Source organism: Danio rerio, chromosome 5 (assembly GCF_049306965.1).
Source record: "Danio rerio strain Tuebingen ecotype United States chromosome 5, GRCz12tu, whole genome shotgun sequence".
Taxonomy (NCBI): Eukaryota; Metazoa; Chordata; class Actinopteri; order Cypriniformes; family Danionidae; genus Danio; species Danio rerio.
The window spans coordinates 13,087,501-13,112,454 of NC_133180.1; the positions used below are offsets into that span (position 1 = coordinate 13,087,501).

At 36.4% G+C, this 24,954-nt stretch overlaps 1 protein-coding gene across 7 annotated transcripts in view; it reads right to left on the reverse strand.

Annotated features, from left to right (window-relative positions):
* Window positions 1-24,954, reverse strand: part of ksr2 (kinase suppressor of ras 2) — a 216,187-nt gene that overhangs the window by 86,478 nt on the left and 104,755 nt on the right. For all 7 annotated transcript variants that reach the window (XR_012406063.1, NM_001423542.1, XM_009301241.5 and 4 more), the window contains 1 exon segment: window positions 19,166-19,341. Coding sequence is in view for 6 of the 7 variants with exons in the window: in NM_001423542.1 (NP_001410471.1) it covers window positions 19,166-19,341 (176 nt within the window). In the remaining variant the exon portion in view is untranslated.

Below are 24,954 nucleotides of genomic sequence, written 5' to 3' on the forward strand. Positions count from 1 at the left end.
AGAAAACTGGAACAGGTGTGTGTGAGGTGTATGACAGGATTTGTAGTCCATATGGGGACGGGATTGTAGTTCAAGTGAAAGTTTTTAGGCGATCTGCAGTAGCTAGATCACGGATCACTGTAACAGGTCCAGCCTGGACTCAGATTAGACACCTTCTTACTGTGAGGCGACAGTGCTAACCACTGTGCCGCCATTCATATTTTTAATTCTTTTAAAAAAACTATGAATATCTAATGTGAATAAACCACAAGCTTTGTTTCCATCCAAAGTTGCAAACTAAAACCTAAAAAATTGCGATGCATAAATGATCAGAAAATAAAGCCCAAAACCAAACTCTCACTTCCTGAGAAACTTTATCAGTTATAATGTAAACTGAAGTTGCTTCAAGCAGAGAATTGCTCTTTTTTTCCTGCATAATAAATAATGACACTCAATAACGAATGCTGTCATATTATCAGATGTCTGATATTTGGAAGCACAATCCTGTTAGACAGTTGGCTGAGATATTTAATAATAAAAGATGGCGTGAACTGAGATCAATCTGCTGTTGTTTTTGTTTTTTTTTGTTTTTTGTTTTTATTTCCCAACAGGCACCTTGATCAGCGTGCGAACTACTGAAGAGCTAGGGGGAGCTCAGCTCCCCTAAATAAGGCAAGGGCTCCCTTAAAAACATGAATTGTGAAATGTTAGGGGTCTCAAAAGATATTGACTATGTGTTATTTAGATGTGTGGTTTCAGTATTGTGTAATGTGATCATGGATTATAATGTGTAAAAGTGCAAAAATATCATTCATTCATGCATGACGGCGGTCTACACCTCACTTATAATAAAAAAGATAACTCCACATGCTTTTCTTGTCATGAGCATCAAGGTGTGGGGGCGATGAGGAGCAAAGTCCATTCATGTCAAAGACTGACAGCCAGATGTTTTCTTATGGACATTAAGACACTGTTTATTCATTTTTCGAAACAAATCATGTGACGTGTTTTGTTTTATTTAGTTCATAGCATTTTCTTTTTTTGAAACAATGTGACTTAGGTGTAAACATGTTGGACATTTAAGCTGAAAGCAGGTAAACTTGACAAAACAGAACCTATTTTAATAGTGTTTCTTTCATTTTCGAATTTGCGTTTATGTTTTACCAGAGTGAAAAGTGCGATCGGCGAAGCAGTGGTGCAGCAGATAGTGCTGTCGACTCAAAGCAAGAAGGTCGCTGGGTCGCTGGTTCGAGCCTCGGCTCAGTTGGTGTTTCTGTGTGGAGTTTGCATGTTCTCCCTGCGTTCGCGTGGGTTTCCTCCGGGTGCTCCGGTTTCCCCCATAGTCCAAAGACATGTGGTACAGGTGAATTGGGTAGGCTAAATTGTCCGTAGTGTATGTGTGTGTGTGAATGTGTGTGTGGATGTTTTCCAGAGATGGGTTGTGGCTGGAAAGGCATCCGCTGCGTAAAAACTTGCTGGATAAGTTGGCGGTTCATTTCGCTGTGGCGATCGCGGATTAATAAAGGGACTAATCCGACAAGAAAACGAATGAATGAATGAATGAATAATAATAATAATAATGGCGGTTAGGCGACGCAGTGGTGCAGTAGTTAATGCTGTCGCTTCACAGCAAAAAGGTCGCTGGTTCAAGCCTCGGCTGGCTCAGTTGGCGTTTCTGAGTGGAATTTGCATGTTCTTCTTGCGTTCGCATGGGTTTTCTCCGCGTGCTCTGGTTTCCCCCACAGTCCAAAGACATGCGGTACAGGTGAATTGGGTAAGCTAAATTGTCTGTTGTGTATGAGTGTGAAAGAGTGTGTGTAGATGTTTCCCAGAGATGGGTTGCGGCTAGAAGGGTATCCGCTGCGTAAAAACGTGCTGGATAAGTTGGCGGTTCATTCCGCTGTGGCAACCCCGGATTAATAAGGGGACTAAGCAGAAAAATATGACCCCCCCCCCCCTCCCCCAACCACTACTTTAAAGTGTTGCTTTAATTAAATGGTATCATCGGAAATGCTGGATTAAATTTGCTATGAATTAAAAGAAGACATTATCCTGTACTTCTGTCCCTCAAAGCCTTTCTTCCTGTTAAATGTACAAACGTAGGGATGTACTGTACACAGACAATTATCTTTTTAATGCAGCTTTATGAACATGCAATTCTGAACAAAAGAAATCCGCTGTCCACAAAGCAAAGAGCCATTACATTGATGCATATTTCAATGATGTGGAAAATCAATTGGTCTGGCAGTGAAAATAAAAGACAAACAGTTCTGTTCATGTTAAAAGGATGTCCTTAGAATTAAGCATCTTTGAAATATCAGATGCATTTGCTTATAAAAATAGAACCAGTATCCACTATATTAATCATGGCTTATGCTTTGGTTTGTTTTTATATTTGGTTTACTTTAAAGGGGACCTAATATGCAAAAATCACTTTTATATGGGGGTTAAACAGTTGTGTGTTAACAGTGTGTGAATATAGTCAGCCTACAATGGTAAAAATAAAGTTGCTCTAAGTTTTTGACTCTTCTGAAGCATAAAAATACCATAATATGTTTGCAGATATTTAAGAAACATGCTAAGTGAACATTCTTGCTTATCTAAAAAACAATGCTGAAGTCAGCATATTCTGCTTTGAAAATATGCATTATGTGCCGGAACGGCCGTCTTTGTTTTGATACTTATAGATAGTTAGAAAACAAATCAAATCAGCCTTAAGTCAGCCTTTAGGTTCAATAGTCAGAAACACATCAATCTGGCAACCTGCACTTGCGACTCGTCAGAGAAGGAGCCGAGTGAAAATGTGTTTTGAATCAGGAGTGCAATACCTACTTCAACCACTGGGTGTCAAACTTACAGTACATACTGCACCTATAAATAATTGTATTTTTTATAATCACACTTGATAAAAAAAAAAATGTCAGTAAAAACACTTTGACTGACATTCTCTCTTGGTTCATGTCATCAGAGCAGGAAAGTCCTGCCAATTATTGATGATATCTCCCTCATTATCATACATAGGCATGAGTGAGAAGCAGCCATCCGCCATTAGAGTTGAATCTGCTGCTATTTTGAGTGCCTGGAGGGCCGGTGTCCTGTATAGTTTAGCTCCAACTCTAATCAAAAACACCTGAACATTCCAATCAGTGTCTTCAAGATCACTAGAAATCTAAAGCAGTGGTGTTTGATTAGAGTTGGAGCTACACTGTGTAGGACACCGGCCCTTCACGACCGAGTTTGCCCACCCCTGCCTTAGAGACATCAGAAATGTATTTTACTGTTTGTAAAAAGAGGTATAATAGGTTTTCTTAAATGCATTTGCATGTGCAAACATCTAAAGTAAAACAATGAATATTTAAAATGAAAATTAGATTCGCGTGAATGTTGCAAAAAACTGAAACAAAACCAAAAATATTTTAAAATCAAGTGTATAATGGCTGGATGTTCCAAAAACCTGAAATAATAAAAAAGATTAAATGTAAGCACTTAAATTACTATTCACGAGTTCACACTTGCATTCGTTTAAGTATAAAGCATATTTGGCGTGCTGTCCAGGTAGAGGGCTCTGAGCTCGAGGAGACACCCCAACTCGAGTTATTCCCCTTATCAGGAAACAAAGAGGAGTTGGGGTTCGAGCAAAGTATCTAGCCCGGCCACAGAACGCTCCCCCCGGGAATGTAATGCAAGAGGTGAGGTGACGGAGTGGTGGAGGGATGCAAAAGTCGTGAGATGCTGCAGGTAAGACAGCTTTGGTATATATAGGGGTTGCTCAAGAACTGATTTGATGATGGGATAATTGTCAATGACGTATTCGATACTGAAACTTCTGCGCATGCAGAAAAATTTGTTTTTTTATAAAAATTTATAAAACATCACTAAAAGCTGAATGAGATATACATAGCTAAATCTAGGAGTACGACATTAAATCTTTAAGACTTTTAAGAATATGAAAATATGAATGAAATAAAAATTATAGATAGACAGACTGACAGACAGACAGACAGACATTGCAATAGCCATATCCTCTAATTATTAACCACTATATTAAATTTATTAATTTAGTTGCGATATTTTAGCAATTTTGTTTTTAATTTAATGATTAAAAAAGAGGATATAGCAATAATCAAAACCAATGCTCACCACAAGAACTACACAACACTGCAGTGATAATTTTAGAAAAAGTTCTTGCTTGGCTGTTTCCATGGCAGCCGCTTTGAAATTATTGCATTTAAAGGAAATTAAAGCCCACAAATTTGACAAACCTGATCTTACATGTGCTATATGCCATCACATTTGCAAAAATGAAACAAAAACAAAAGCCAACTCAAAAGAAAAGTACCACAAAAGCATCACAGTGCATTGATAAGATTACCATATTCACATAACAAGTGATTTTCAAGCTACTGAAGGCATGTAAAATCCTTTCATCGTATGCAGAAGCGCGGAGAAAGAGAGCAGTCTTTCATTAAAGCAGAGTTAAAAGTTTACCGGAGTATCTCGGATCGGCTCACAGCAGGTTTACTTTTCATCCGCAAGGCACGGAAACAGACCAGCTTCACTACAGAGCAGGTGAATGTGCACTTAATTGGAGCAAATACTGCTAAAAATAAGAAAGCCACCAGAGGCAGGTGTCTAATTTGCAGAAACAATATTTGTATGTTTCTGTCTTTGCCTTTTTGAACCAACAGCCAGTCATTCAGAACCAGCATGTTGACTCAATCACTCAATCAACTATCAGAAATAAACAAGGGTGTAAAAAAGTGATGCTATAACAAGAGAAAGGATATCATACTGTAGTTAGTTTTGTAATCAGTTAAACGTACAGATGTCTGGCTGAAAATACAGATGAGTAAACTGAAAAAGTTTCCATTTTAAAGGAACATTCCTCTTTTTGGGGAAAAATAGTATAATTTTAATCTTATTTTACACCCCTAGAGGTAAACAGTTCCTTTTTACTATTTTTATATTATTCAGCCGATCTCCGGATCTGGCCCGAGCATTTTTAAGTTAGCTTAGCATAGATCATTCAATCGGATTAGACCATTAGCATTTCATTAAAAAATGACCAAAGACTTTTAATCATTTTAATTTTATTTATACTTTGATTCTATTTTCATAGTGTAATGAGGCTGACAGAAAATGAAAAGCTTGTATTTTCTAGGACAATACGTCTAGGAACTGTACTATCATTCTGGCGTAATTATCAAAAGAACTATGTTGCTGTACTATGGCTGCATTATGAAATGGCTAAAAATAGTCCCAGCTATGTAACTAGATAACATTGCTGTGTTATGAGAGTATTTATGAGAGCTGGTTTCAGAGTATAGACAGGAACTATACTCTCATTCTGGCGTAATAATAAAGGAACTATGTTGCCGTACTATGGCTGAAAATAGTCTAGATAAGTAAGTAACCAGCTAAGTAATGATAGCATTGCTGCATTAACTATAAAATAGTCAAGCTTTAAATCCCCCAAAAATTTGAAACTCTTTTTAAAATTTTTTGCAGTGAGATGCTAATGGACTAATTTGATTCAAAGATTTACACTAAACTAAGCTAAAAGTGCTCCCATGAGACCTGGTTATGGGATGAAAGGATTTATCAGAGCTGGTTTCAGAGTATAGATAGGAACTATACTCTCATTCTGGCGTAATAATCAAGGAACTATGGTTGTGGTACTATGGCTGCATTATGAAGTGCCTGAAAATAGTTCCAGCTAAGTAACTAGACAACATGGCTGCATTATCAGAGTATTTATCAGAGCTGGTTTCAGCGAATAGACAGGAACTATACTCTCATTCTGGTGTAATAGTTAAGGAACTATGTTGCTGTACCATGGCTGCATTATGAAGTGCCTGAAAATAGTCCCAGCTAAGTAACTAGACAACATGGCTGCATTATCAGAGTATTTATCAGAGCTGGTTTCAGAGAATAAACAGGAACTATACTCTCATTCTTGCGTAATAATCAAGGAAGTATGTCGCCATACTATGGCTGCATTATGAAGTGCCTGAAAATAGTCACAGCTAAGTAACTAGATAACATGGCTGCATTATCAGAGTATTTATCAGAGCTGGTTTCAGAGAATAGACAGGAACTATACTCTCATTCTTGCGTAATAATCAAGGAACTATGTTGCCGTACAATGGCTGCAGCAGTAAAGTTCCTTGATTGTTACACCAATATGAGAGTACAGTTCCTAGACATATCAACCTAGAAAATAGCAAATTTTATTTATATTTTTCATCAGTACACGCTGTAACTATAAAATAGTCAAGCTTTAAATCCCAAAAAAATTTGAAACTCTTTTGAATTTTTTGCAGTGAGATGCTAATGGTCTAATTCGATTCAAATATTTACACTAAACTAAGCTAAAAGTGCTCCCATGAGACCTGGTTATGGGATGAAAGGATTTAAAAAAGGTCAAACTCAACTGTTTAACTAGCAGTGAGCCTATTTCCCCCCAAAAATGGAGTGTTCCTTTAAATTATACTACAGTAAGTTTTTAAACAGTAAATCGAGCCTCACACAAAGCAAAACAGAAAATGCTTGTTCCCTTATTTTGAATCCTCCTCTAATTAGTGTTGCACAAGGCATAGTAAAAATTGCAATAGCAAATGATCAACTAGAAGTTGGGCTATTACTTGTTGTTCCTAAAAGTTTGATAGGCAACCATACTTTTGTCAGGTAGTGTATACATATGCAATATCCATATCACAGATATGAATAATTAAATAAATTCAACCTGATTACTTATGGATTGATTTGTCTGAGACCAATAATCTATATATCAAATCACATGGCATCTTCTTGTTATTAAATGCAACAAAAAGCTAAATTACCTATTTTAATTTAGAAAATGTCATCAGTAGTTAACACACAAAAAAAACAAGAATTAAATTATTTGTAAACAATGATTAACAGGAAACTACCTCTCAGCGCTTATAATGGAACAATGCAAAGCGACTTATTAGATTTACAGTAATAAGATTTCAGCTTTTTTTTTTTCAGTAGGCAAATAAGAGTGAGCGACGCCGCAAGCACATTAAACACCTGTTATTGACCTGCTCTTAAACAATTCACTGCAGGCTTTTGATTGACAGCAGAAATGACAGTATTAAAGTGCTGTGCTGCGCCTTTGTGCCGTGAGGAAATAAAAGTCAAGAGTTGGCTTCAGCTTTATAGTTTAAGTGTGTTCTACAGCCAGAACATAAGCTGTCACTTTCTTTATAAAGCATGCAAGAGTACAAAGAGGGAAAAAAAAAGACTCCTCAAACTTTATGGACGGCAATGTAATTAATCAGAAAGCAACAGAGACTTTATGCTCTCATGTTGCTTTTGTTCAAATCCAATTTGAAAAGAAATAAACACTTTTCAAAATATAAGTGCATTTTGAAAGTAACATTTCCTACTTTTTAATGCGCTTTGCATTTTGCACATTATCAGATTTTGATCTGCAAGTTAAAACTAAAATTCTTTATTGGAAAATAAAAGTAAATGGGTGCTAAAAATAAATGAATAAATAAACATTCTCAATGCTATTGATTATTATTGTTATTGTTATTATTATTATTGTTGTTGTTGTTGTTGTTGTTGCTGCTGCTGTTATTGTTAAAAAGAAAACGTGAATGGGTGCTAAAATAAATTAATAAATACACTTTCTAAATGCTATTGTTTATATTATTATTATTATTATCATTGATATTATTATTGCTGTTATTATTATTGTTGTTGTTGTTGTTTTTATTGTTACTATTATTATTATTATTATTATTATTATTATTGCTGTTATTATTATTATTATATTATAATTATTATTATAATAATTATTATTATTATTGCTGTTATTATTGATGTTATATAATAATATTATTATTATTATTATCATTTATATTAATATTGGTGTTATTATTATTATTATAAGTAGTAGTAGTATTATTATTATTGTTGTTTTTATTATTATAATTAATATTATTATTATTATTATTATTATTATATAATTATAATTATTATTTTTATTATTGCTGTTATTATTGTTATTATTATTGTTATTATTATTATTATTATTATTATTGTTGTTGTTGTTGTTGTTGTTGTTGTTAATATTCCTTTATTTAATAATAATCATCATCTTATCTCCTTCTTTTAATTGTTATGATTATTATTATTATTATTATTATTATTATTATTATTATTATTATTATTATTATTATTTATTTTATTATTATGACCCTAAACAGAAAAGATTCAATATACAATTAGCAATGTTTAATACAAAATGATTAATTATAATTGCTTAAATTATTAATAACCTCCAGATTTACGAAATATCAACGTTATATTTTTTCTACCCTGTAACATTTTGTTCTGTCATTGAGAGTGAAACTGCACGTATACGTAAGCCTTTCGCAGTATTGCACACGGCGTCTGTGTGTCGTCAGTAAAGCAGAAAGCTGAAAGCGTGAAGCACAGGCCTCGGGCTCACACTGCTGCGTACAATAATCCAGAAGAACAGCAGACGCATTAACAGAGCTGACGACGCTCCAGAGGCCTGCTTTACTGTCACCGCATCCGGCCTGGAGCCCCAGTGGGACGTCCAGAGCGCAGCTAATGCCATTACAGAGACCCCACAAACACAATTAGATTACAGACCTGCTCCTGCTGCCACGGAAACACAGATCAGACCATCACTCAACTGAACACACGACAAGACCTGGAGATACAAACTCTGGAGGAATGTGGCGTTTTGGGGAAAAATGATCTTAACCTGTGGTAAATAATCAGAACTAACAAACCAGCTAACAAAATATATACAGAAATCTGCTTTCATAACAAGATCTGGAGATCCAAAAAATCTTAAGGCAACACTCTTGGTTTATTTTACAGCTCCCCTGGAGTTAAACAGCTGATTTTTACCAATGTTGAATCATTCAGCCGATCTCTAGGTCTGGCGGAAGCACTGTTAGCTTAGCTTAGCATAAATCATTGAATCGGATTAGACCATTAGCATCTCACACAAAAATGACCAGTTTAGATGCATTTGCTAATTAAAGGACTATTTTCAGGCTCTACGTAATACTGCGTAATATTATTGTGCCTGCGGCAGCCATGGTACGTAAACAAAGATCCTTGTTTATTAGGTCTCAATTCCTAGCCATATTTGACTAGAAAATAGCAACTTTTCATTTTCGGTCAATCAGAACATAATGTAACTACAGAAAAGTTAAGCTAAAAAGAAATAATATTTAAAAAATTTGTATTTATTTTTTATTTATAATGGTCCAATCAAATTCAATGATTTATGCTAAGCTAAACTAAAAGTGCTGCCGACAGACCCGGGTTTATTCCTAGATCAGATACGGTTGCGGCCGGAAGTTAATGAGAATCATTAATATTATTTATTCAATTTCCCATTAATTGTATTTTATTAATGTCTACCAATAGCCCAACCCTAAACCCAACCATGACAGTAATGTAAAGGTATTAATTATTGTTATACAGTGTCAGAAAAATGATGTCATATCGATGTGCATATCTGCAGCTGTATCCTATCTAGACTTTACTCAGACCCAAAGATCGGCTAAATGGATTAAAAAAAATGTTCAAACCCTAAGAGAGCTGTAAATTGAGCCAAGTTTTCAACAACAACAACAAAATAAAACATCTGTTTTGCTATATTCTATTGTAAATAATTATATAACAAGCTAACTACAAAATGTAAACATAAATCTGCTTTCATAGTGAGATCTGGAGATCCAAACTCTAAAGGAATGTGGTGATTTAGTAAAAAAATGTCTTAAAAGCAGTATTGTATTGCACGATTCTCTGAAAGTGTCATTTCAGTAAGCAAAAAACTAAATAAATGCATAAATGCGGTTTTACAACAAGCTCATGCATCCCAAACTCTAAAAGCCTTTGATTTCTCGCCTTAATAGCAGGGACTTTATTCTTAACTACAACTAAAACTATGAATTAAAATGTAAAAATTATATTATGCATCAATTTATTTACGTCACCTGGGTAAAAAAGAACTAATTAGATCTAAAAATTAACAAATAAATCATAATGAATAATAGATAAACAAAAGTATACAAAAAAGACAAAAGCACATAACAAAAGTGCTACAAAAATGTGCTACAAAAACCTAATTTATAAAAAAATAAAAGCTACAGTTGAAGGGAAATGTATTATCCCACCTGTAAAATATTTTCCAAGTTCCAAATGTAATTATTTGTTCAGCACATTTTTAAACAATAGTTTGTTCTGTAGCCAATTGAATAATAAAATACATCTATTGACTACAGAATAAACTATTGTTTAAGGTCAATATTATTAGCCCCCTTAAGAAATAATAAAATGATAACAGGCTACTGAACCTACTAGTAGACACAGAAGGCCCCTATTGGCCCATATCTATCAGCTGATAACCATATACTGGTGACATATACACTCAGTCATATTCATTCAATTCACTTAAAGCGCATATCTTTGGACTGTGGGGGGAACTGGAGCACACAGAGGAAACCCAAAACAACACGGGGAGAACATGCAAACTACACACAGAAATGCCAACTGACCCAGCCTAACTCAAACTAGCGACCTTCTTGCTGTGAGGTGAAAGTGGTAAGACACCAAGTCACCCTCCCTATATTTCAGCTAAACAAAAATGTATAAAACATTCTGTAGATGAAAAATGAAATAGGAAATACTGAATATTTCCTTTCTCTGTTCTCTGTTAAACATCACTTAGGAAATATTTAAAAAAAAATAACAATTATGATTAATTAAAGTTTTAAACCCCTGTTATTTCATTCAATCATCTTAACATTTTGAATTTATAACTTTTAATTGTTTTTAATTTAAAAATAAATTAACCAATTCTCAATTATATTAACTAAAATAACTTTAATCAAAATCATTTAAAAATGTATCAAAAATCTCAAATAAATGCTTCCCACAACTATCTACAATGTACAATGCTTCCACCAAACCCCAACTCAACACTGCAGATACTGCGATGTGACTATTGCAGATTAGCACATTGCGATATCCATGCTGAAACGATATACAATTGAAATCAGAATTATTAGCCCCCCTTTTGATTTTTTTTTTCTTTTTTATATATTTCTTAATTGATGGTTATCAAAGCAAGAACATTTTTATAGTATGTCTGACAATTTTTTTTTCTTCTGGAGAAAGTCTTATTTGTTTTATTTCGGCTAAAATAAAAGCAGTTTTTATTTTTTTTAACTGTTTTAACGTCAATATTATTAGCCCCTTTAAGCATTTTTTTTTTCGATAGTCTACAGAACAAACCATCGTTATATAATAACTTTCCTAAGCTAATAATTCTGACTTCAACTGTATATAGTGCAGCCCAACATGGAATTGCTCATCTGCTGATATTGCTGATATTTTTCTTAAATATGACACTTTTTAGGGGCATTTTCCATTCAAATGATTTGATGATGTGTACAAGTTGGATGAAACGTATAGCAAAAAGTACCCTAACTAACTATTTCAGATTCGCAAAAAATATAAACAGCACCCTCTAGGGGAATTGACACCTGAATCGTGCAATAATACGTTCCCAGAGAATTTTTTTTTTTTTTTATGATTGGCAAAAATGGAGCTGAAGCGTATTTCCAATGAACACGGGCTGAAACATTCTCAATGAAAATCAGATCAGGAATTATTTCAGTTATTATTTCGATCATCAATCAATCAATCAATCAATCAATCAAATAAATCAATCTGGCAGTCAGCAAAACATACAATAAAAATATAAATAATTATATTTCCTTTCCGTTCTTGCTGTAGTTTAGAGCATCTAAGCATCCTTAAACATTGCACTACATTATGTGAGATTTAAACATTGTTTTTGTGCTGCACACTACAGTATAAGACAATACCTGCATCCATTGATTTTAAATATAGAAGAAAAACTGGTTCATTGAAGCATTTGTTAATACTTCTTTGTCCTCCGAGTTTAAATCTGTCACAGGTTGTAATATGGTGTACAACACATCCACCAGACTGCTAAAGCGTGGCGGGGGTCTATCATTCACATTCCTGGAAACATGCAGTCGAAACTTTTCCCTCCATCTGCACGATTATCTCTGTCTAAATTGAGTGCTTCTGCGTCATTCTCGTGTCATTTCCAGTCTCCTCACATCCACACGGCTTCCGTTCGGCCCATTATTCCTGCAACAGCCCACATTCAGAGCCTCCACTCAGACTGAGCGGTATGCGCTCACACGCTGCCAGCCGTCCTGGGACACATGAGACGATTTGGGATGAGGCCCTTTAATAGGTGTTGGGATGGAAAGATGCATTAAGAAGGAAAACGAGGAGATGGTTGTTATAGTCCGCTGTGCGTCATCAGACATCTGTCAACGTGAGCTGATCTGATGATGTTCACCAGCCTAAAGAGTTTCAGAGTCTTTAAATAAGATCTGCAGTGTTAAAGCTTGTGCAAGGCAGGGCAATTTTTGCTCGTAGTTATCATCAGTGTTTCATGAGATGTTTTTGGCATAGTCGTTGTCAATAACAATGTTTCCATCCATCTACACTCAAAAAAAAAGACATTTATTGTTTGTTTTAAACTACTTATTTAAAATGAGCTGAAACAAAACAATTCTTGAGGTCTTTGGAGAGACAACCTAATTGTTTTATGTTCAATTAAAGTCCTTTTAAGACAAGTCATTTTACTTTAAAATTCTTTAAAATGCCTCTCTGGCAGTATGATCGGGCATTCTGTCTGATTTGGTAAACATCAAATTCTATAAAATTTTTTGCCATGAAGAGTACAGTAGTCACTTGGTAATCACGTTCTAAAAATAGCCCACAATAGGTGAATTCCGCGAAGTAGTCCGCTTTATTTTTTACAATTATTCTAGATGTTTCATGGCTGTAAAACCCCTCACTACACTATTTTCTCAGATAGGTATTAACATTTTCATACTTTAATTTCTTGTTTAAACAATCGCGTAACTTCTACCTTTCTTTAGCATGTCCAGAAGTCCAACTTTTCTTTTGAGTTTGACTGTAGGTGCCTTTGACGGTGCAGAACGTTTAGTCGAAATTGTGGGGAGAAAACTTGCAAACATGCAGTCCAGCACTTTAGAGTCGCACTGCTAGCGATTGAAGATTTATTTCAATTTGGCAAGCTGAACGCATTCTGTACTGTACAAGAGCCACGGCATGGAGGGGACTGATTGACAGGGGTCTACAGCCAATCAGGACACAGAACACAATGCGCTAATCAGGATGCAGAATGCACTGTAAAAAAAAAAAAAAAAAGCATGTCAAGTTGAACAAAAAAAATCCGCGAGAGGTGAACCTCGTTATGCAGAGGGACCACTGTACATTATATATTTGGAATCATCAATAAAATTAAACAACAACCATCTCATAAGTTTTTTTTCTAAATGTTCGCATCAAACAAAATGAGCATTTCTTCAGGTTGCCCGAGCTAATGTGCATGCGCACTCGAAAGGAACGAAAGCACATCAACCTTATTTATGGCCGTTTTACACATTATCATCCTCTAGACCACAGGTGTCAATAATCAGTTCCTGGAGGGCTGGTACTCTGCAGTTTAGTTTCAACCCTTATTAAACACACCTGATCAAACTAGACCTTTAGGCTTGTTTATAACCTCCAGGTAAATGTTTTGGAGCAGGGTTGGAACTAAACTCTGCAGAGCTGCGGCCCTCCAGGAACTGGAATTGACACATTTGCTCAAGATAATGCTTCTTCAGATTGTGTGTGGTCTTGGTCTTGATGGCAAGTCTCCTCTAGAAATGACAGCGATTCTTTGTTTACAAGTTTGTGGGAATTTGAGCAGTTGCTGTCATGTGATGAGCGTTTGACAGGATGGACTGTACCTCACGTTCCTTTCATACAGATTACAAAACCAAAAAACTTTTGTTTTTAAGTGCACTTGGTTCATTTAAAAATACAGATTTACAAGCTTTATTTGGATGTATTTCTGATGTCTGTGAAGCCAGTATTCGCTGAGATTCAAGTTGTTGACCACAAAAAAAAAAAAGAAACTATATCGACCAATTACCTGTACTACTACCAGTGGGCAGGGCTTTATTATAAAACTGATGAAAAAGCTGCAAAATAAGCTTCAAGACTTATTAAACATGCAACAGAAAGTTCATATGCAGAGTATATATTCTGACAACCGGGCATTAACTCATTGGTTAATTCAGTTGTGTTCGCAATCACATTTGTAGGAAGCACTAATGCTTTTAACTCAATCAGAGGACAATAAAACTGTCTGATAAGGATGCAATCAGGTTTTTATTTAACATTTAAATGTAATATTGAGTATCTGCAGATACTACAGTATGTTCCAATCCTATACTTGCATCTTTTAATGCAAGGTGCTCCTGGTTTAGGATTTAATGTGTTTGAATAAAACAACGTTTTTGCTTTATTCTGTGAACTACAGATGATTATCTTCCAAATTAAAAAAGAGCCTTTGTAAAATAATAATGAGTCATTTTTTAAAAATCATTTAGAGCATGTTATACTACATTTTTTAATTTAAAAACAAAACAAAAAAGTGTCATGTCTTTAAATATCTCGATTCACTTTTAGAAAACACAATACTAAGGTTTTGACTACAAAAATGTTAAAGGAAATTATTAAAGGAAATATTTTTTGTCATTAAAATATGCAAAAAAAACACCAAAACTGTGTTATTTATTTTGCTAATTTAAATACAGTACTTGCATTATTCCAAATGTTTTGAAGAACATTTAAATCCAGTGCAATTTTAACCAGTGAGATGGAGCATGTGAGATAGAGTTTCCTTCTTCTTTTGAATACAAAACAATATATTTGATATATTTTATAATATATATTATGAAGAAAGCTGAAAACCTGTAACTACTGACCTCCATCATAGGACAAACAAATATTTTAAAAGTCTGTGGTTACAGTTTTTTGGCTTCCTTTGTATTTAAAAGGAGAAAGAAACTCATAGACGTTTGAAACCACCTAAGTGTGAGTAAATAGTCAGTAAATTTTCATTTTTGGCTAAACTAACCCTTTAATTTTTGGTAAAATAACTCTGATTTTCAATGAAAACGTTTGTTATTCTGACTATTTGTCTTTTTGCGGAGAGAAAAACAAATACTCAAATTAACAATTCTCAGTTGGCATTTCTGTTTGCATGTTCTCCCCGTGTTGGCATGGGTTTCCTCAGGGTGCGCTGCTTTCCCCCACAGTCCAAAGACATGCGCTGTTGGTGAACTGAATAAACTAAATTGGCCGTAGTGTATGAGTGTGTGTATGAATGAGAGTGTGTATGGGTGTTTCCCAGTACTGAGTTGCAGCTGGAAGGACATCCACTGCGCAAACATTTGCTGGAATAGTTGGCAGTTCATTCCGCTTTGGCTACCACTGAAATAGAGACTTAGCCAAAGAAAAATGAATGAATGAATTTATATTTTTTAAGTATGTGAAGTGCTTTGTTTTACCCTTTTTATTGTTAGCACTTTGGTCAACTTGGTTGTTCTTAAATGCATTATAAAAAAATTGTGAAAATTCAAATGACAGTATTTTTATTTTATTTTAAACAAAAATGTTGTTATTAGACCCTTTTAGAATAAAAAAAATACTAACATTTTATTCAAAGCCATACCTACAAAATGTGGTAACTTCATTTTGTCCACAGTTGTGGTATGTGGTGTGGTATATGCACTAAACAGACATGTAAACACACTTCACTGTAACTGCTGTGTGAAGTAACATGGGTTTATTGACTGTTTAATGCTTGTGTGTTTATCTCCGACTCCAGGCTGGTTTAGCTTCTAAAAAACACTGGATATTTGCCATGCGTTTACTTCCAAGCAAAGAAATATGCAGTTTCTGTATTCTGTAATAGGACTAAATGAAGTATTTTGTTGTATTTTCTGCATAGGGGTCAGAGGTGGAAAGAGTACTGAAAAATCATACTCAAGTAAAAGTACCATTATTCACCCAAAAATGTAGTGCAAGTAGAGTAAGGCCCAATCCCAATTCTATTTTTTGTACCTCTACCCTTTCCCCTTCCCCTTGGCCCTTACAACCGAGTGTTAAGGGGAAGGGCTTCAAAATTTACCCCTAAGAATTGGGACAGCACTACAGCACCTGCACATGTCATCATATGCCCTCGCGATCTCCTGCTTCTCCTGTGAGATTAGACAATGGTGACTGCTGTAGTGATTCCAGTTGTGTAATTTTTTGGTATTATCTTCAGGAGATCACTGAAGGTATATATTATGTTATCATAACGATCTAATGTGGCAATAAGATCGTAACTTTACTGTGTATTTACACAGTGGCCATATTCATCAATGTAAACACACCAAAAACAACATTAACATTATATCAGACACTGTAAAAAGCCCATTGACAGCCACTAGACATTACTGACAGGGTATTCGGGTGTCAGAATGCTGTGGGACTGCTGTACAGGAGTTATTAATAGAGATTATAGATTGCAAAATTTAGCATTTTTTTTGCGTTTTTTTTTTTTTTTTTTTAAAGCATGATGGTAAAACACGAACGCAGTTATGAATATAATAAACATGTGTTTGTTTGTCGCAAAAATTCGTAATAATGACAAAAAAATACAAATTTGTGGATCTCCTTACTTCCGGGTTCAGCAATACTTCCACTGTGGCTAGTGAATTCTGGGAAATTTTCTTATCCCTTGGTTTCAAGTGTGGTCCTGAAAAATCTTCATACAAAGGGCTATTCACCCCTTCCCCTTAGCCCTACGTCTTCAAGCTAAAGAGAATTGGGACACTCCTACCCCTTGGCGTGCACGCGTAAAACGAGGGGTAGGGGTAAGGGGTAGAATTGAGATTGGGCCTAAAAATATCTGCTGTTTAAGGCCATTTGGAAATTTCAGTCCTCATACAGTCAACATACTTCATCCTTTCATCAGTGGCATGCAGTCTAAACAGTCTCTGTGTCATTGCGTGTAAAGATTCTGGACATCTTCTTGGACACTTTTAAGTGAAGTTTATCTATAAACTAGTTTTGAGAGGATCACGTGCTTATAATTGATCACAGCCGGTCACGCATTAACTAATCATGATCTTTCAATCATATAATTCCTAAATTACTATAAATAACCACAGTCTTCAGTCCACCTTTATGTTCGTCTGGAAGAAACCCCTCTTCTTCTCTATTCTCGTTCTTTAGCACAGATCAGGCGGCACGGCGGCCCAGTGGTTAGCACTGTAAGCCCCACAGCAAGAACACTGCAAGCCCTGGTCCCCGCCAGGCCGGTGGGTGTTTCTGTGAGGAGTTTGTATATTCTCCCCATGTCCGCATGGGTTTCTCCCGGGTTCCAAAGGTATACATAATGTATATCAGATTTAGCAAATCAGGCACTTGTCTAGCTCTCTTCTTCTCAAGTGTTCCTTTAGCTACTGCAGCAGGGGAGTTTTTGAGATTCACGTGAGCTCAAGCTACGAATTCACTCTGCGAATGGGGGTGGGGGTGTGGGGGGGGCTAGGGGCTCTCTCCCGGGACAGCATGCCAAACAAGCTTTTGATAGATCATCAGCTAAGTGTAAACTCTTGCATGTTTCGTGATGGTTTGCTGCATTTATAAAGCGCCCATGTCTTGAGGTTGCTCAGTATGATGCGATTCATTCTATGTGCGATTTGATTGGACAGGAATGACTGATTTTTGTACTTTAGCCAATCACCATAGAAAAAATAAAGTAGTGACTGCAGGTTGACGAAAAACAGTGGAGTAAAAGTACAGATACTAACTAAAAACTTACTTAAGGGAAAGTAGGGATGTAACGGTATCAGAATTTCACGGTACGGTAATACCTCGGTATGAATGTCACGGTACAGTATTTATTGAATCCTTTACAGGAAAAAACAAAACTTATGAAAATACTCCAAAAAAGTGCCAAAAGTGTCAATGACATACAAATTAGCCATCTATCTGTAAGCTTTGAAACAGGAACTTCAATTTTAATAACAAAAAATCATTAAACCATGTAAAAAAATTTAGTTTCAATTTAGTATTGTTGAAAACTCATCACATTCAACATTTAATCACTCACTCACTTAGATAGAGATGGGTTTTAAGGAAAATTATCATATAACTATAATCTGGTAAAAGCTGGTATCTCTGGGCATTTACAATGTCACCTGCAACAGAAAAAAACCCTCTCATTTGGGACTAAGGTTTCTGGGACAGAGAGATATGACTTGGCCCAGGTTGACAGCAGTGGGTAACGTTGTGCATTGTCTTTCCCCCACTTGAGAGGACAAACCATGAGTGAGATAGAGGTCTCATGTCTGCATCAATCTGAACAGTGTGCTGTGTTTCTGCAGTCCCCATGACTGTTATTAGTTGTATTCCCCAACTTGCAGGCACGTGCACACACAGTGCTCAACCTGTGCAGTGCACATGCCCTTTTTAGTCTTGGATAGAAAGTGCCCTTCCAAAATTATCAAAAGTGCCCCCGCGACGCGACAGACCCTCCGTCCCGCCCTTCAGTAGGCGCGCGACAACACCGCTCTTGAGTATGCTCGCTAAACCCCCCCCTTCCCGCTTTTCAGTACGCGCGCGACAACACAGCTGATCAGAACGCGCGCGACAACACAGCTGATCAGAACGCGCGCAACAACACCGCTATTCAGTACGCGCGCGACAACACAGCTGATCAGAACGCGCGCAACAACACCGCTATTCAGTACGCGCGCAACAACACCGATCGACTACACTAGTCTGATCGACTACACAGCTGATTAGAACGCGCGACAACACCGCTATTCAGTACGCGTGCGGCGACAACACCCGCTTCAGGTTCGATCATTTCCAGCTCTTTTTGATCCCTGCTTCTAGCAGCACACTCCATTTCCGCATTACTGTATCTGTAGCGACAACAGACCGCAAGGGATGATGGCCGAGCCTGGGCTGATGGGGATTGTAGTTTCCGCTACCTCCCGTTCGCATCATTCGCCTGAGCAAATTTTCTCAGAAGACCTATAGTTTTACCGAGTCATGCGACTACGGTAATATCGGAAAAAAATAATATTGCGGTATGATATTACATCAAGTACAACTAATTAGTAAATTACAGAAAAAACTACTCAAAGTCATCTGAGTATTTACACCACTGATTGGGGTTAAGGGTTATTTCTTTACTCACTTGCTGACGGTGTGTCCGAGTGAACCGGTGGTGTGGAAGGGACAAAATTGGGGAAGAAGAAAGATCGAAGTGAGTGGTCGGAGTGCAGAGGCGAGCGCTGCGTCGGCAGGTTTTCACAGCTTCCAGCAACACTGCTGTGGATCTTCAGGTTCAGCGGCTTGTTCTTCTTTTTTGCTCTGTAAACACAATTGGAGGAAAAAACAAATCAGCCTTGAATAAGATGAGGAAAGAGTGCTTCAACTGTAGTGTTTTACCTAGTTTCAGAAAAAGCTCTGGTGACAAATTTAGCTTTTAAACTCATGCATGAATACACAAAGTCAAGATGCGCAATTAATGGTTTAAAAAACAGATTAAAATGATGGTCTAAGAGGCTTGATTAGAGTGCAGTGCAGATTCAGAGGGCGTCAAATTAATCTTCAGCAAAGACAAAATTTCCTCTTGGAAACTTCAGTAATGACAAAAGATCCTGATGAACAAGAAGTTGTTCTAGAAAGCCAAAAATTAATTTGGATTTTTGACCAAATAAAATTGCTTTACTATAACCACTATGAAGACACAACAAATCAAAACAATCGATACTAAATAAATTTAAATATTAAACAATATTAAATAAAATAATTTTTTAACTGTCAAAAATTCTTTGTGATTAATTGCATCTAACATAAAATCCTATATTTAAAAAAAAACACATAAACTGTTTGTGTACTGTGTATATTTATTTTGTGTATGTGTATGTGTGTGTGTGTGTGTGTGTGTGTGTGTGTGTGTGTGTGTGTGTGTGTGTGTTTGTGTGCGTGCGTGCGTGCATGTGTGCGTGTGTTTATATTTATACAACAGTTCTATCTGATTCTTGTATCTGATTGGCTGATAGCCATGCAATACTCTGCCAGTAACAGCACTCGTAACGCCTCTTCACCCATGTGTATTACTCCACCACATACAGCAACAAGCAAAGGACACTCTACAGTTTGACAAATATTCCTGCTTTTGGGCAACATAATGTACTTTTGAGGCTTTTTAAGTCAAGAATGTAGTTGTTTAGATTACATCTATGCAGTTTATTTATAAGTATAGTGCCTATTTAAAAATATTTATCATTTATGAGAGACACCGCATCGGCGGCCCTTAGCCTGTCTTTGAGCAAAGATAGTTGACGATGTTCATCCACAAAATGGCTGCAATGACTACAGTTTAGTTAGGCTAATTCAATTAGATTGAAGTTTAAACTCAAAATGTAATAATTACAATTTAAATTGTAGTCCAATCCTGAACAAAAATGAACAAATAAAGTAAAGGTTTTAACAAATTCTGAGCTTGCAAATAGCTAATAAAGCATTAAACAATTTTCCATATTAACTCAAGTGCATTATGTTTACATTAAAATACACATCAACAATAGAAAACTATTTGCCAATGAAGCAGTTGAAAATGACAAAAATGTTTCAATTAAATTATAAAAATTCCACACAAAAAAGGTCATCATAATAAAAAAAACACTGTAATTTTTTAACAAAAAACAACTTTAGGTCCATAATCCTTATTTGGGGTACAGTATATGGTTTTGTGGCTGTTTTGAGTACTTTGAGTTCTCTGCATAAAACTAATAAACTCAAAAAAGCATTTCTCCAACTGAGTCTCACAAAGAGAGATTTCTGAATAAACACAGCATTACAGGTTATCGCAGGACTCAGTCAGCAATTTAAAAAAAACACATTATACTATTCAAATCCAATTAGATCCATTTGTTTTCTGTGTGGGTGTATGAGAAGTGAATGTTTTACTGTGCAGAGAATATGACTTTTTCTTCTCTAGAAAATGTCACCATTTCTGTCACCTTTCTCTTAACTTCATTAATGCCAGACACTGCGGGGTTTTTTTGAGTCACTTGTCAATTTTGACAGGATTTGTGGATCTTTATTAAGTTTTTATTTCAGTTTAATGTATAGAAAAATGTTCCTTATTTCACAATTTATCCATTTGTGTCCACAGATTTCAATTACAATAGCTGTTACCTCAAAATGACTTTTTTTCTCATAAATCTCCATAGCCCTTACATACACCAAACTGTTTTATTCATATCTACAGTATTCTGAAGGTTTTTACAGAGGGATACGTTTGTCAGATAATATACTGTACTTTTCATTCTCCCACAGATCTTTTATGCTTTGCAGGATTTTCTTAATCATCACGTAGGGATGGATTTTACTCAGACTTAAATGTGCTCAATACTACAGTGCATTCAGAAAGGATTCACAGCGCTTCACTTTTTACACTTTTTTTATGTTACAGCCTTATTCCAAAATGGACTAAATTCATTTATTTCCTCAAAATTCTAGATACAATACCCCATAATGACAAGGTGAAAAAAGAGTTTTTGAAATTGTTGCAAATTCATTAAAAATAAAAAAGCTTGTACATAAGTATTCACAGCCTTTGCTGTAAAGCTCTAAATTGAGCTCAGGTACATTTACATTTACATTTAGTCATTTAGCAGACGCTTTTATCCAAAGCGACTTACAAATGAGGACAAGGAAGCAATTTACACAACCAAGAGCAACAATGAATAAGTGCTATAGGCAAGTTTCAGGTCTGTAAAGTCTAAGAAGGGAAGTATAAGTAGTATTAGTTTTTTTTTTTTTTTTTTTAGTACAGTTAGTATGATATTCAGAGAGGCAATTGCAGATTAGGAAGTGTAGTGGAGACTAAATAGTTGAGTTTTTAGTCGTTTCTTGAAAGTAGCGAGTCACTCTGCTGTTCTGATGCAGTTAGGGAGTTCATTCCACCAACTGGGCAGATTGAGCGTGAGCGTTTGCGAAAGTGATTTCTTCCCTCTTTGGGATGGAACCACGAGGCGACGTTCATTCACAGAACGCAAGTTTCTGGAGGGCACATAGATCTGCAGAAGCGAGAGCAGATAAGAAGGAGCAAGGCCAGAAGTCACTTTGTAGGCAAACATCAGAGCTTTGAATTTGATGCGAGCATGACATGTGACATGTGCTCGTTTAGGTTCATTGAAGACCACTCATGCTGCTGCGTTCTGGAGGTACATTCTGTGTTCCCTGATCATTCTTGAGATATTTCAGCAGCTTAATTGGCGTTCACCTGTGGTCAAAGTGCATGTCAAAGCACAAACCCAGCATGAAAACAAAGGAATTGTCTGTAGAATTCTGAGACAGGATTGTCTTGAGGCACAAGGCTGGGGAAGGTTACAGAAAAGTTTCTGCTGCTCTGAAAGTTCCAATGAGCACAGCGGCCTCCATTATCCTTATGTGGAAGATGTTTGGAACCACCAGGACTCTTTCTTGAGCTGGCCAGCCATCTAAGCTGAGTGATCGGGGAAGAAAGGTCTTAGTCAGGGAGGTGATCAATAACCTGATGGTCACTCTGTCTGAGCTCCAGCGTTCTTCTGTAGAGAGAGGAGAACCTTACAGGAGGACAACCATCTGTGCAGCAATCCACCAATCAGGCCTGTATGGTAGAGTGGCCAAACAGAAGCCACTCCCTGTCTGGAGTTTATCAAAAGGCATCTGAAGGACTCTCAGACCATAAGAAACAAAATTCTCTGGTCTGATGAGAAGAAAATTGAACTCTTTGGAGTGAATGCCAGGCGTTACGTTTGGAGAAAACCAGGCACCGCTCATCACCAGGCTAATACCATCTATACAAATAGCATGGTGGTGGCAGCATCCTGCTGTGAGGATGTTTTTCAGCAGCAGGAACTGGAAGACTAGTCAGGATAGAGGGAAAGATGAATGCAGCAATGTACAGAGACATCCTGAATGAAAACCTGCTTCAGAGTGCCCTTGACCTCAGACTGGGGCAACGGTTCATCTTCCAGCAGAACAATGACCCTAAGCACACCGCCAAAATATCATTGGAGTGGCTTCACAACAACTTAGTGAATGTCCTTGAGTGTCCCAGCCAGAGTCCAGACTAAATCCTATTGAACATCTCTGGAGAGATCTGAAAATGGCTGTACACCGTCGCTTCCCATCCAGCCAGATAGAGCTTGAGAGGTACTGCAAAGAACAATGGGCAAAAATTCCCAAAGACAGGTGTGCTAAGCTTGTGGCATTGAGGTGTTGCTAGGCGGTTGCTAAGGTGTTCTAGGTTGTTGCTTAGGTGTTGCTAGGTGGTTGCTAGAGTGTTTTGATTGGTTGCTAAGGTGTTGCTAGGTGTTGCTAGGCAGTTGCTAAGGTGTTGCTAGGTGGTTGATAATGTGTTGCTAGGCTATTGCTAACGTGTTCTAGGCCATTGCTAGGTGGTTGCTAGGCTGTTCTAGGTGGTTGCTTGGCGGTTGCTAATGTGTCGCTAGGTGGTTGCTAAGGTGTTGCTAGGCAGTTGGTAGAGTGTTGCTAGGGGGTTGCTAAGGTGTTGCTAGGCTGTTGCTAAGGTGTTGCTAGGTGGTTGCTAAGGAGTTGTTAGGCAGGTGCTAATGTGTTCTGAATAGTTGGAGGAGATGCGTTCTTAACATGGTCTAAGAAGAGGAAGACGGAAGAATAATACGTTTATGTAGTTTAACAGTATCTTGATTCAACCCCCTAGACGCCCTAAATCTTATTCCAGCATTTCTACGATTCTGCCAATCATAATTTCAAGTTCAGGAAAGCTGGACTCTTGATGCCATCAAAGGCAGCTGCACAAGTCTTCATGATGTTTTACATAATGCTCAGCAACATGGACACCAACGGTGTTGAAATGGTGTTGAAAGAGTTATTTATTCTGTTTATAAGGTATAACTCACCCAAAAATGTCATTTCTGTCTTAATGTAATGATATATTCGCGGCAGCAAAATCACACGGGATCTGAGCTGACCGTGACCTGTTACCACAGAGAGGGCAGGCGCGCGCCTCTGAATGAAGTCTACTTTTGTGAACAGAACCTGCATAGGCTGTGAATAGCAGGTAACAAAGTTGTAAATAATATTCAGTTTGTGGAACAGAGTAATCGTTTGGTAGCGGCTCGGGAAGTATGAACTGCACTTAAAGTGTGAAAATGAAACCGAAAGCGAGCACCTCATTTAAATAATCATATCACATTATAGAGTTTTGATTGCGACAAACATTTAATATGCTTTTTCTTTCTTATCGATCACGTGTTGTGCATGAGAATTAATGGTTAACTGTGTCAGTATAACTGCTCTACCCTATATAATGTTGAATATAATGCAAGAGGGAATCTGATAATGACAAATGTCTGAGTTTACCAGTAGAAAAAAGGATCTAATAATGTTGTCAATGACAGATTGCAAGCACATGTCTCAAACATAATAATTCAACATCAGAATTGTGAATAGTTGTATTCTGATGCCATCACTTTACTATGCATTAATGACCAATTTAATGTCTGTTCAAGTCCACCATTCCAAGTCTATACAGCATTGAGCATTTTAACCAACAGTAGACCTACACATATTACTATAGTTTTTTACCATATGTTTGAGAAATAACAATAATAATAGCCCACTCAGGTTAAGCTATATTTTACATTTACAGAATCATGAGAAAATCGTGATCTTTATTTTAAGCAAAAAAAATTGCAATCCTCATTTAAGCCAGAATCAAGCAGCTCTACAAAATATTGAATTCTGACTTTATATAATGTTCAAATTTCTGATCCAGAAATGTATGCAAAGTAGGGCAGATTACATTAAACATTGCTTAATTTTCATATTACAATATAATATTTTAGAAAACTTAAAAACATTTTTGTAATTCTTAACATAATTAAGCATAGTATAAGCGTAGGTAAGTACGCTAATATTAGTTAATTAGTTTTTATTCTATTC